The 14,315-nt window shown below is 52.7% G+C and overlaps 1 protein-coding gene across 19 annotated transcripts in view; it reads right to left on the reverse strand.

The window, feature by feature from the left end:
* The window catches only part of HDAC4 (histone deacetylase 4), a 338,424-nt gene that overhangs the window by 87,061 nt on the left and 237,048 nt on the right, over positions 1 to 14,315 (reverse strand). For 18 of the 19 annotated variants that reach the window (XR_007518011.1, XM_049888584.1, XM_049888582.1 and 15 more), the window contains 3 exons: positions 9,063 to 9,183; positions 4,777 to 4,898; positions 851 to 982 (listed from right to left, as the gene is read on the reverse strand). Coding sequence is in view for 18 of the 19 variants with exons in the window: in XM_049888584.1 (XP_049744541.1) it covers positions 851 to 982; positions 4,777 to 4,898; positions 9,063 to 9,183 (375 nt within the window). In the remaining variant the exon portion in view is untranslated. The remainder of the gene's footprint in view (positions 1 to 850; positions 983 to 4,776; positions 4,899 to 9,062; positions 9,184 to 14,315) is intronic. The other variant, XM_049888576.1, reaches the window with a different exon arrangement.

A 14,315-nucleotide genomic window follows, 5' to 3' on the forward strand; every position in this document is an offset into this window, starting at 1 on the left:
TAGGAGCTGAGCTCTTAACCACTGCGCCACTGGGGCTCCACAACTCATCTAAAGTCCAGTGCCTTTGGGTAGATTCCGACTGATGAAAACCCATTACTGTTGAGTCGATTCCGACTCATGGCAGCCCTAAAGGACGGAGTAGGACTGACTGCTAACAGCCCTACTTCCCCAAGTAGCAAACGCTGGCACTTCCGGCGTCGACCTCTAGAGGGGGGTCAAGAGCAGTCTCATTAAGGAGCTAAACCTGCTACAGTTTTCCGCCCTCCTTTTAATTTCTTCCCCCTCATAGGAACTGAAGGAGTCCTGGTGGTGCAACGGTTAAGAACTCGGCTGCTAATAGAAGGGTACGCAGTTCAGACCCCAGTGTCTCTGCAGGAGAAAGATCTGGTGATCTGCTCCCACAAGTGACAAACTGACAGGCGCTCTCGCCAGTGAGGACTCAAACGCTCCTCAGCGTCCTGGACACGTTTAATAGGCAGTAGGAGCAAGCCAGGGACATGGGTTTACCACTAACAGGGCAAGAGCAGTGAAGCTGTCTTCAGAGAAACTGCAACTTACAGGGAGCATTTCCTGCGACACCAAACCTGGGCTCTCTCGCCCCACCTGTGCCCAGGAGCGCCCGCTGTCAGGGACCAGCATCGGGTGCAGAGGTGGCGGGGCAGGGGCTCTGCCTGAGGCCCTTTGTGGAGTAACCCCCCTTGACCACTGCAGGACAAGACCAGCAGGGCGTCCCCTGGTGCCACTGGTGTGCATGGGTGGTTCTCCGAGGGTCCAGAGACAAACAGATGCAGGGCGGCAGGCGGGCCCCAGAGAAGAGGGCTGGGGGCAGGTTACCTCTCATTTGACATACCTGTGACATCCAATGGGCGCTTTTTCAGAGCGGTGACCACTGGCCCATCTTTTCTGCGCAACAGGGGGCTGCTCCGTCTCTCAGCCACTTTCTGCTTTAGCCTGGACCGTAACTTCAGGTTGGGCTCAGAAGCTGCACGGAAAGGAGGCGCCATTCAGCCACGCGGACAGCGCTTCATGCTATCGTACTGGAGGTTCAAATAGGGGCATGTGGACATATGGCTGCTTAATGCGGATGGCCACCCAGGAAGCACAGGGCAGGGTGTTCTCACCCCATCACTGTCCCCAGCACTGAGTAAAGGCTAACATCTGTGCACGCGAGGTTACACGGGTCAGCAGTGCCACTGACCAGGCTTCCAGCCACCCCCAACTCCTTGTGTCCGGCTTCCCCAGGACCTGTTGGAAATGCACGTTCTCAGCAGGGGTGGAACTGAAGGAAGAGGATTCACTGTGAATGGTGCAGGGCTGGAAACAGGAGGTGAGGGACCCACACAGGTGACAGCTGATGCTCTCCTAATCATTCGCCTGCCTTGTCCTGGCCACGCACCCCATGGGCTCTGAGGAACTGACCAACACGGTCGCTCAGGGCTCTGCCATGCCGGTTATCACGACTCCTAAACTACACGGGAGCTTGCCCTTCCACGTGGTTCAGTCCTTCCTCTAAATGGAAACTTCCAGAAACAAACTGCCAGCTCGGCTCCACAGGCTGTCCTCCACAGCCAGCTAGGACGTCCCTCAGTGAAGCCCCCAAACCCTGAAGGTGCCACCTTGAGTTAGCAAAGCCCATTCACAATACCTAGATATGGGGAGCACTTGTCTCCCCAGACTCATCTGGCCCTGGGCTCAGGAGCAGAGAGCACCTGTCTGCCTCAACTCACCCGTGCTGGGTTTGGGTGCAGGGAGCACCTGTCTCCCTCAGCTCACCTATGGTGGGGCTTGGGTATGGGGAGCACCTGTCTCCCTCAGCTCACCTGTTCTGAGGCTTGGATGAGGGGAGCACCTGTCTCCCTCACCTCACCTATCCTGGGCTTGGGTATAGGGAGCACCTGTCTCCCTCAGCTCACCTGTTCTGGGGCTTGGGTGTGGGGAGCACCTTTCTCCCTCACCTCACTTGGCCCTGGGGCTCAAGTGTGGGGAGCACCTGTCTCCCTCTGCGCACCTGGCCACAAGGCAAGGGTATTGGGTTTGGTGTGTAAATAGCTCTGTTTGTGTGTACAGAGCCATTTGCAAATTTGCAACCTTAAGTTCACAAAGGGTCCTACACAGGGAATCCAGACTGCCCCCCAAACCAATTAAGTCACAATCTGGGTAGGGGGCACAAGTGGCAGGACTTGTGACGCTCCCAGAGAATCCCGTGAAGGTGAGTTTGAGAGACGGTGCCCCTGATGGAGTGGCCTTCCCCAGGAGAATGCCTCCCGGGACAGCCCTCCACTCGGCGGTATTCCCTGCTCATACTGGCATCTCTAACCAGGCTGCCATCCATGCCATCAGGGAGGTGGGGGCCGCTCAGAGCCAGGGACCATGTTGAGAATTCAGAGAGAAGAGCTAACTGGGCCTTTGAGCTGAGGTTCCCTTGGCTGTTTTCAAGCTCCTACCACACGTAGATTAGCAAATTAATGGCTTTTCACCTTTTTTAAAATTGGCCACCCTGCTGTTTTTACACTGTCTGGAATAGCAAGCTCACTGCCCTCCAGGGCCACGAGCTCATGGTCAAGTTTTCCCTGGGAATCAGGACCAAGATGGGCTAGGCAACTAGGGCAGAGGGGAGCAGGCCAGCTCTCGGGGACATCAGGGAGGCGGCACTGATGGCCTGGCCATGGCCAGGCTACTGGAACCTTCTCTATGCTGGCGGGGGCTCTGAGGCAAAACACAGTCATCAGTGGGCTCCGGAAAGAGGAGGGAGAAGTGAGCAACCTAAATCAGGTTTCCCAGTGAGATCAAAGACTTGCTTGAAAAAGGCACCAGATTTCAAGACCTTCAGCCTGATCTGGGCGTATTGCACAGTGAGAGAGACCCTTCCTGGGGCACCTGTCTCCCTCAGCTCACCTGGTCCTGGGGCTCCCTCAGCTCACCTGGTCCTGGGGCGCGGGTGTATACATCATTTGTGTATAAAAAGCAAGTGCCGACTCGCTCCTAAGACTTGGATGATGAAACGTGACAATGTTTCCATTACAAACAGCCTTCTCCACGGGCTAGAGGAGCCACTTCTACGTGGAAAACACTTATCAGTTGAGGTAATGGAGGAGTGTCACGTTCTCCTTTGTTCTTAAGCAGATTTCTTGCCAGCCATCATTTAAACAAACAAAAAAAGTCAATCAAAAAAGACTGATTAATACAGGCAAGAAGCAGTATCTCTTCGTTCACCAATATCTTGTTGGAATGCTTGGCTGAAACCAGAACGGGCTTCAGGCTCTGTCTGTCCAACCTGGGGGCAGGAAGCGGACGGTGGGGAGAAGCTGCTCTGAGGCTGCAGGCTGGTGCGGCCCCCACAAAGGGGACACGCTGTCCCTGGCCCTGTGGGGAAGAGCACCCTTTTGGTGGCGGCCAGATGCACGCCTGACAGAGGCGAGTGGAGCCCATGTACTGCCAGGGAATAGCGTGGGCAGTGGCAGGGCCGCTCCTGCTGGCCACTGAGGGCCTTGCTACTGAGGGGTGGGTGATAAGTCCACAGATCACACTGCCCTGGCACACACAGGTCACACCTTAACACAGGAGCACGGTGATGAGACCACGCGTCACGCTACCCCAGCACACACACACACACCACACCTTAACACAGGAGCGTGGTGAGGGCACACACACGCCACAGCACGCCTTAAGGCAGAGGCGTGGTGATCCTCACACTGCCGGGCCCCCTCCTGTGCCCCAGGTTCTGCGTGAGAACAAGAGGCCGCACGAGGTGACCAGTACCAGGAGTGCGTGTGGACAGAAATGGGGCCCTTCTCACGCTGCAGTGGTGAGGGTCAGGTATGAAAACACACCGTGTCCTGTCTCACAGTGGTGCCGGCTGTGTTCCATCGCTGAGGCAACATAGCTACCCAGAGGCTCAGTTACTAGCATTCAGGGAAAAATTCACTTGTTTATTGATACATTTTGTGGATAAACTGATTAAAAACGAGCCCATCTGGTACCAGGTCTGGTGGAGGGTAGGGCTCCTGGGGGGTTCGGGAGCTGGCATGGTCAAGCAGGGTGCCGCGGAGGTGCTGAGGGGGACTGAGGGAAGCAACGGGGCTGCCATCCACCGTGTCCTATCGGTCCCACGCCCCAGCAGCCCTGGACTGGCTCCGTCCAGGGACACTCTGCTGCCTGATGTACATCCAGGTCTTGCTGTCCACCCTCCTCCCTGTCAGGACCATGACTGCCCACGGACACGTACCGTCCAGGGCCTGGCACACGGAGCGCACTTTATGAATGTCCACAACTGCCTAGAGGACAGGAACAGGGTAATGAATGTCTACTAGACACAGAATGGACAGAAACGAGGGACCCCACTGCTGCGTGGGCTGGTGCAGCCAGGTGGAGCCAGCTACCCTGAGCAGAGGCTGCCAAGGCCAACCTTGATGACACCTGCGACTGAGGTGGGGAGCCCCAGTGTGACCGGAATGGGGACCTCAACTCTGGCCACGTCACTGGGCAGTGGCTAGCCTTAGCTTCCTTCTCTGTGAGATGGAACTCTGGGGTCCCTCACAGAGAGGCATGCAAGCTATTCAGAAACACAAAAACATCACCCCGGGGTGCTCAGAGCCTCCCCAACAGTCACTGAGAGCATCAGCCGTCACTACCATCTAGTTCACTTGGGCCACTTGGCACACCAGGGTCCCTTCAATGGTAGCATGGGCTGTGGGATGAGATGGGTGTGTGAGAACACTACCTCACAGGGAACAGCAGGGGGTGCTCTCCGGCCAACAGCGAACCTCGCACGCTTACCTGTTTTCCTGAGCGGAAAGTCGTCTTTGGCGTCGTACATGCCCAGGACCGGGTGGTTGTAGGAGGCTGACACCCCGCTCTGGGGGGGCGAGCTCTGGTCGAGGGAGCTGTGCTGTGTTTTCCTGGGGGCAGAAAGCAGAGGCGGGGGTGGGGGGTGAGTACGCAGACGCTCAGAGGGGAATGTGGAAGCTGTGGGTGTCCGCATGATGGCCCGTCCAGGGGACACCAGCCCCACCTCCACTCCCTACCTCCTGGATGACCCCCCCTCTGCTCTGGTGGCAGTGCTGAAACCAAACAAACTCTGGACAAGCAAAGAACAGCAGAGGAACATAACCGCAACACTGACCCGTCCTCTGCTGTGAGAACCATGGTGCAGGGCGGGGTGGTGTGGAGCAGGCTAGGATGGCACAGTGTCAAGGATGAATTGTGTCCCCAGAGTATCTGTCAACTTGGCGAGGTCATGATTCCCTTGTCTGACTGTCTACCATTTTATCTTCTGATGTGACTTCCCTATGTGTTGTAAATCCTATCGCTATGATGTAAAAATAAGATGGACTAGCGGCAGCTATACTGATGAGGTGTACAAGATTAGGTAGCGTCTTAAGCCAATCTCTTTTGAGACAAAAAAGAGAAAATAGCGCCAGGAACAGAGCACGTCCTTTGGACCTAAGTTTCCTGTGCTGAGATACTCCCAGACCAAGGGAAGACTGATGACAAGGACCTCCCTCCAGAGCTGACAGAGAAAACCTTCCCCTGGAGCTGGCACCCTGAATTCGGACTTCTAGCCTACTAGACTGTGAGAGAATAAACATCTCTTTGTTAAAGCCATCCACTTGTGGTACTTCTATTATACCAGCACTAGATGACTAGGACACACGGCCTCTGCCCCAGGCCTGGTGCCTGCTCTCCACCCGTCCCACGTCCCTCGCACAGTGACCTACACTGTGGGTCCTCCAGCTACCGGGGCTGCAGCCAGCTACGCAGGGGTCGTCCTGAGAAGGCCAGGTGGGCTCACAGGTGGGGCTGGAGCCATGAAGCGTGGTAGAGGACGCTTGGGAAGTGGACGCTGGTGCATCTGGGTCCTCTCTGCCCCCTCGAGAGCAGGGCCCACGACTCAGGAAGCACAGGCTTCATCCAGCCTGCACTGGAACTTTCTTTCCTTTGGGGGACAATGGGTTGGCAGCAACCAACTCCCTCTGCCCTGGGAGTTTACCTGTGACATTTAATTCCTTTACAAACAGCCAGGCACTGCCCCCCGCGCCCCCCCCAAAAAAAACACCAAACCCTCTGCCATTGAGTCAAATCCAACTCATAGTGACCTTGCAGGACGGAGTAGAACTGCCCAATAGGGTTACCAAGGAGGGGTTAGTGGATTCAAAATGCAGACCTTTTGGTTAGCAGCTGAAGGCTTTAACTACTGTACCACCAGGACTCCAGGCACTACCCGAACCAAAAACAAAAGCCAAACCTAGTGCTGTCGAGTTGATTCCAACTCAGAGCGACCCTGTAGGACAGAAGGCACTACCCAGAATCCTTCAAATGGTTGTTTTTATGTGCCACCAAGTCAATTCCGACTCAAAGCGACCCTGTAGGACATAGTGGAACTGCCCCACTGGGTTTCCTAGGCTGTAATCTTTATGGGAGCAGGTTGCCAGGTTTTTCTCCTTGGAGCTGCTGGTGGGTTTGAACCATTGACCTTTAGGTTAGCAGCCGAGCACTTAACCACTGCACCACCAGGCCTCCTTTTCAACTGGCTATGAAGGCACATTTCTGAGGGTCTGATAGGAAGGGTGGTCTCGGCTGCTTGCTGGCACTCAAGACGACAATCAATGAAACCTGGTTTTGCTGGACCACCAGCTAAGTCTTGCTCAAAACACTGAAGATGTAATGAATTCTGAGTGTTTAAACTGTGTAATCTGCTTAATGACTTGAAACAAATTTGCCAACTGGCTTATTTGGAATTTGCAAGAAGATTTATTTGAATACACACACCTGTACCGATTAAGAATACAAGCTCTTCTACACTCACAGGTGCACATTTAAATATGACAGTAGGCTCCTGCAAAGGGTGGTGGAGGGGCTCGCAGAGACAAGCCAACGACCACCATCTGGGCTATGCTGCCCCGCACCAGGGCCGTAGGTAGGGCAGGTATATATTTAACTCTATGAGAAACTGCCAAACTATTTTGCAAAGTGGCTGCTCCACTGGAATTCCCACCAATGTATGAAAGTGCACATGTGCCACACCTTTGCCAATACATGGTCCTTTTAATTTCAGCCATTTTAGTGGGATCGAAGCCCTGGTGGTACAGTGGTTAAGGCCTTCGCTGCTAACCAAAAGGTTGGCAGTTCAAATCTACCAGCTGCTCCTTGGAAACCCTATGGGGCAGTTCTACTCTGTTCTACAGGGTCACTATGAGTCGGAATTGACTCAAGGGCAACGGGTTTTTAGTAGGGTTGAAGGGACGGTGGCAGTTCAGCGGTCGAAGGTTCAGTGGTTGAATTCTCACCTCCCACACAGGAGACCTGGGTTCTGTCAGCAGAGGCTTGTGTGCTGCTATGATGCTGAACAGGTTTCAGACTAAGAGAAACTAGGAAGAAAAGCCTGGCAGTCTCCTTCCAAAAAACAGCCAACAAAAATCCTATGGCTCAGATCACAACGGTCTGCTCCACAACTGATCGTGGGGATGGCACAGGGCCACGCGGCATCTCGGACTCTTGTGCACGGGGTGGTCTTGTGAAGGGGTGTCCCCCTGTGGTCTTGATTTGTGTGTACCTGATGACCAATGAGGTTGAACACCTTTTCATGTATTATTCATATATCTCATTTTGTGAAGTGTCTGGTCAAATGTTTTGCCCACCCCCCCACCCCCAGTGGGCTGCTTGTCTTTTTATTATTGAGTTGTAGGAGCTCTTTGCATATTTTGGATACAAGCACTTTACATATTTTGGATACATGCATTGTGAATATTTTCTTCCAGTCTCAAAGAGCAGAATTTTTTAATTTTGACAAAGCCTAATTTAATCAAGTTTTTGGTTTATAGTTAACGATTTTTGTGCCCTAAGAAGTCTCTGCCTAGTCTAGGGCCACGGAAATTTTCTCCTGTTTTCTTCTGGAAGTATTACAGCTTTAGGTTCTATGTGTGGGCCTGTGATCCACTTGGAGTTGATTGTTGTGCAGTAAGGGCCAAGTTCAGTTTTTTCTCTCTGGGGACCCAGTCTTCTGACAAACAAAAGTGTTCCTATCACACAACCAGTGAGTGTGAGAGTTCCTTCTGATGTTTGATTTAGAGCCCCAACATGACACAACAAGAAAGTGCCCAATGTCAGCGTGAGCCACGCTTCCACATGACTTCCTGAAGCCCGAGTTCCATCCCACTTCCGCCGCACACCCCAGAATCACCCTGGAAAGAGGGCACTCCCACCAAGCCACTAAACCTCGGCAGGCCCGCTTGTCCTGAACAGGGACCTCCCTGCCCACCCCACCACCCCTGTCCAGGCTCATGGGGAGCAGCCAGTCAGCCCTTCTGAGACCACAGTGGTTCTGGCCCCACTGCTCACGGGGAACAACTAGTCAGCCCTCCTGAGACCCACAGCGGTCCTGGCCCCACTGCAAATGACAGGAAAGGTTAGGTCTCTACCTTCCCTTGCCTGCTGCCCGGCGCCCTGGTCACCCCCTCCTCCCTGAAACACCCCATTCCCACCCCTCACCAAGTGCAGTCACTGTCCTTTTGTGGCATCACGTTCCCGTGACCCCTCGACTGGGGACACTACCCCCTGCCCGCTGGCCTCCCTCCTCTCATGCACAAGGCCATCACCATCCCCTGGAGACACACCCTGCGTCATCACCCAAGTTTAGAGAGTAAGCGGGGCACACGGCCTTTCTTCTGTTCTTAGAATGAACAAGGCTCTTTCATGGCCTGTCAATCCTCCAGGCTTGGGAAAGGGCGTCTTATACAAAAATAACAAAAACACCACAGGTATGTACTGAACTGCCTAAGAATCTGGGAGACATGGGATAGAAACAGGGTCAGTGTGTGTGGACAACTCAGGCCAGAGCTCCAGCTCAAGCTGCTCCTTTTGTGGCTGGAAAACCACGTGAGAAGCCAAGAACGTGCCCACCTGTGTGACGGTCGCCACGCCAGCGGAGCCCAGACGCTCTCGACTGCTCTCGGGGGGACAGACGGGGTGCGGTTCTAACTGAACCACCGACTGTGGGGGCCCCGGGCCCCGAGAGGAAACCCAGGTGTGGGAGCCACGCCGCCACCCTGCGGACAGCCACTTACCCGTACCAGTAGCGAGGGTCACTGGAGATGCAGTGGTTCAGGCTGCGGTGGGCCAGCGCCTTCTTCTTGTTCAGGACAAACTCCTGTAGCTTCATCTTCACTTCCGTGCTGGCCACTGCACCTGGCACGTGAGAGAGCAGGACGGTGACTCAGGCGGGTCGGCGCGGAGAAGGGAAGAAAGGGACCGAGACAATCGGATTCTAATTCAGGACGCTTCCGGCACCAGGAAGGCGTCCTCAAAGGAAGGAGAAGGACAGGAGGGGTTTTAATAGAGGGCTTATTCCCATCAAGATTTCTACATAATTGCATTCTGTTTAAAATGCAGATTTAATCATCACAGAGACTTATCATTACCTAACACAAAACCCGCTTCTGAGCTTCTGAAGGGAGCTTTAACACGCTCACATAAAAGAGCGTTTGAATTAAGCGCTGGCAGCATGGTGGCCTCGTTCCTGCCTCAGCAAAGGCAGCAGAGGCTCAGAGAGAAGGTTTTGTGCACGTGGAAGTGTCCCACCCGCAGCCAGAGGGTGGGACGGAGCATCCTAGGTAGGCTGGCTTTAAAACCGGCCACTGCCCACACCACCCGTTCACTTCCAACGCCATCAAAGGTCTGGTTCTTTGCTTCCAGCCCAGTGGCTACCTCGTTACGCAGAGTGGATTTCACCAAGTGGGACTAAAGGCATAACGGTGCATCTTGTGGTCCTCTTGTGTTGGTCGTGGTCGGTTTCCACAGTCCCACTAAAGAAAACTGCCAAACTTGAGAAAACGGACCCGTCCCAAGAAAGCCTAAACTCACCATCCTAAGACAAGACCCGTCAGCACTGAGTGCCTTTCCTCAGTTACCACCTGCTACACAGCACCTACCTGCACGTCCACTTAGGAACGTCCTCGGAATTTTCCCTATCATTACGTAATCCCTAAACAGTGCTTTTAACAGTTAAAAACCATTTCACTCAACGAGTGAAGCATAACCTGGGGACCTTTTCCTGGTTGGGAGAGCACCCTGGATTATCCCCCCGCCCCGCCCATCTGTCACGAGAAGCTGTGTCGGTAGATGACACCTTCCATGTTGGGAGTTATTTCCTTAGGAGGGATTAGCTGCGGTGAAGTAAGTTCCTTTACGTGGCCTTTTGCCTTGGTTCTCTAGAAAAACAGCTTGGGAAGTCTTCCCCCTAAACCCTGAGGAGCTGCCTTTCGCCTAGTTTTCTGGCCCAGAGGGTTTGTTCCTTTTGTCCAGGTTGACTGACATTTCTTGGATAAGCTGTAAACAACTTGATGATTTGATACTTTTTGTCTGGCCCTGGGCTGCAGTCTGCTCTGCGATCGGCCTATCTCATGCACCTTGCGGGGACTGGTTGGTTTACTGTGCAAACTGACCCAACAGGATTGAGTGACTTGCAGAGTTTGGTCCACCAGTGGTCCTGCTGGGCGGGTTATACCTTGAAATTGACAAGGAGCTTGCTTATAGAAGCAGCCAGCACCACCACCCCCCACCACAGAGGTTTTTCGGAGGTAAGGAGAGATGAGAGAAGGAACAGAATCAGAGAGAGAAGAGGTGAGGCACCTCCTAAGAGCCGTAATACAGGTCAAAGGCTGTAACACTGAAGGCAGCAAGCGGCCTGGAAGGGGCCCTGTGGCAGAGATGGCAGAAAGCTCCTTCTCGGAATACAGCTCAGAAAGCTGAGCAAGCTGCTATACTGGCTATGTGCTGGGCCACTTAGCAGCGGAAAGGCCAAAGGCACTGTGGGGCTGAGCTGGCCTGCCTTTGGCAGTGGCAGATGCCACCCTAAGATGTAACCCTAAGGCCGAGAGGGGGCATACACGGCCAAGAGAAGGGCTGCTTGCTTGCACGGCAGAGAGGAGCTGACGGAGCTGTCCTGTTGGAAGCTGTCCTGCACTGAAGAAGGCAGGGATATGCTCCCTTCTCGGCAGAGCCTTTCAGACCTCGCCTATGTGCTTCCTGATTGTGATCCCAGTCCCGAGTTGTGCCTGTTACTTCCAAGTTGATCCAGATTCCAAGTTGTAGTCTGTTACTTCCCTAATAAACCACATAACTGTTGAGTATGGTGTGTGAGTTCTGTGCGGCCACTACAACAGATTATCAAGCCCAGCAGAGAAGTGGAAAGTTCCATCGGAGGAATGGCTGGTGTCGGAAATGGAGAATAAATTGGAGTGGGGAGGTACGTCTGACCTCCACCTCATGGGAACCGGCATCGTGCTGATCCTGGTTCTTATCCCTCAAGGAACCTAGGTGATTCCTGATGCTACAAGACATTAGCATGTTGATTAAAATCTGACAAAATGAATATACAGCCCTTGAAACAACTTGCTTCATAAATTACTTTATAAAATGTTTTTATAAAATGTCCACTCCCATCCACAATGCGCCAGAGGGGGCACCCTGCTCTGTCTCGGCACTCAGGGTGACCACTGGCAAAAAGTTAGGTCCCCTGGTATTGCACTGTTCATATCCCTGGGAACCACCAAGGCACACATTTATGTTACTTCTATCTCCTTTGCTTACTTGTCTTTTTGGGTCTTCATGGGGTGTATGTGGTGTGACTGGGGGGGCAGTATTGTGGGTCTGTGTGGGCATGATTTAAATGTTTTTCCATTTGGGTTGTATGGGTTTTTGATGATAGTAAGTTTATTGGCAGCTGCTGTATGCTAGGTCTGGCACGTTCAACGCTTATGTTAAACCTATGCACAGGTTTGTTAGTGTCCCCCGGTTATGGCAGGGACACAGAGGTCATCTCAGGAGGTCTGGCTCCAAAGGCCTGGCAGCTCTGGCTCTGTGTCATCCTCCTTGCATCTGAGCAACTGTTTGTCCCGGCTTCTTGTTTCCCCTTTCAATGTTGATTATTTCTGATACTCAAGTGCTTATTTTTATGAAGTCTACTCTGTTTTTCCCTTTGTGATTTTTTTTCTATTTCCTTGAAGCTCTGCAGCTAATCTTCCTTTCAGTGGCTGGATAGGTAATCAGCTTTGTCCTCGTTCTGCTGTTTGGTTTTCACTCATTTGTTTGCTGTTACTCTTCTTTCACACCTCGCTCTTCTGCACCTGAAGGTATATGTGGGTGAGTTTTATGAGGTAAGGCCCGGTGGGTGCTTCCACAAGCTGCCAGTGAGTTCTGAGTACCATCAGTGAAATTCTCTTCTTGTCCTCTTTGTCACACGTGTGTTGGTTACCAATCCGATGGACTCTGTGTTTAGTTACGCACACCTCTCACTGTGAGGCCAGATCCCACTGCAGTTACTCTGAGGTGGAATCTCAGAGTGTGCCGTGCACAAGAAGCATCTGTTGGCAGGACCTTCTCTGGCAAACGTGGCCCGACAAGGCTGCAGCATGACTCCACCTAGAGCCACCAGGGAAAACACAGAGAAAGCGAACACAGGTGATGGGAGAGCAAGATGAGGAAGCTCTGTCCGACCCGTCCTGATGCGCAGACTCTCATCTTGTTTCCATCTCAGGGTCTGAGGAAAGGACCGCTTTGCTCAAGGAGGGAGAGCTTGTGGGAGCCCCAGGTGCTGCGCTATGGCAGACAGTGCATGACGCGAAGCCATGGCTGCGGCTGGCACCGGAGGACCGAGGACTCCAGGTGGTGTGGCTCCAATCTCCATGGGTAGAGCTGGCGATGCTGGGTGCTGCAGGCACACAGGAGGACTCCAGAAAATGGCCATACCTCTGTTCCAGGAGCAGCTCCTCTATGGGGCACACTGTCGGACCTGAACATCACTTAACACTTTTAGCTAAGTTCTTTCACGGACTTATCAGAAAATCACACACTTACGGAACTACTCAGATCTGCTCCTTGCAGGCACCAGCTCTGCTCACCAGCAGGAAGACAAGGTGAAGAGGAGGAGCCCCTGTGTGCTGGGGTGGAGGGCAAGTGCGAGGCTAAGTCAGCTGGGTGGGGGACAGAGCAGATGCGGGCAGGGAAGGCCCACCAGGCCAGGAGCAGAATGTGCAGAGGCCACTTGGATCTGAGTGACAGATAAACATCGCCACGTGCCGTCAGAGCTTGCCTTCTGCCTGAGTTTTCCTCCTTGTTCTCACCCCCAGCTCCACGCTGAGGAGGGCCGGCTTTACAACTGTGACAAAGGATGACTCTTGGGACCAGGTGTTGCTCTTTCAACTGCAGCCTTCAGGGCATTTTCGAGCATAGTGAAGGAATGACTTGTCAATAACAGTGAAAAATGGAGATCCTATTAGTTTCAAACTGCTCAAAGGTCAAAGACACCTTCGCTTGGTTTTTTCCTCTAAGTACACACCAAAAAAAACCCATTGCCATCGAGTCGGTTCCAACTCATAGTGACCCTATAGGACAGAGTAGAACTGCCCCATAGAGTTTCCAAGGAGTGCCTGGCGGATTCGAACCGCTGACCTTTTGGTTAGCAGCCGTAGCACTTAACCACTACGCCACCAGGGGTTCCCCCCAAGTATAGTGAACCTAAATGAAAGCCTAATTGACTGAAGATAGCATATTTATACTGAATGAGGTGACAACTGCTGCAGGTTCTAAGGGGTCCCGGCTTTATCAACTTAATAGTGCTATTTGGTATCAATAAGTAAAAGACAACTGCAGAATTATTTAGACTTGAAAGTATTATAAATGGTTACAAACGTAACAAAACTTTGTACTAAATATTCAACAAGAAACTCATAAAAACAAAACGAGAAACCATATAGCAGATGTTTGCGCTACATTTTTGGATGTTTAGGGCTGGAAACACTTCATGCCATTTGCATTTCCCCCACAAATGCTCTTTAAGTCGGCATGAACAGGCCTCTTCTTCATGGTGGTGCCAGGGTCTCCGCTTACACCAGGGCCAGGGAGGCGTCCACGGCAGGGGCTAGCCGGCCTCGCCTTCCCACCGCGAGGCTGCATTCTGAGAGCTCCGAGGCTCTGTGCCGCGTGCCAGACACCCCGACTGTACACAGTTTATTATTGATAATGAAACACGACCACCCAAATCCACAGAGGGGAAGCCGTGGGCTGCAGCCAGTGACCAGGCTGGGGCCCAGCAGAGAACAGTGCTTCCGCCTGGTAAACAGGTCTGAAATGGTTTCTCAAGGCCTGTCTTTTCTATTTTGTGAGCCTTAAGTCAATATTTTATTAGACTTTAGTTAACAATGAAGAACTAATTCAGACTGAGTTAGCGAGTGTTACTTGCTAATTTCAATTTTTGCTATTTGAAAAATGGGGATTTTTTGGTTAGCTGTGGCACAAACCAACTAGCTGACACAGTTTAA

Source organism: Elephas maximus, chromosome 6, assembly GCF_024166365.1.
Source record: "Elephas maximus indicus isolate mEleMax1 chromosome 6, mEleMax1 primary haplotype, whole genome shotgun sequence".
NCBI lineage: Eukaryota > Metazoa > Chordata > Mammalia > Proboscidea > Elephantidae > Elephas > Elephas maximus.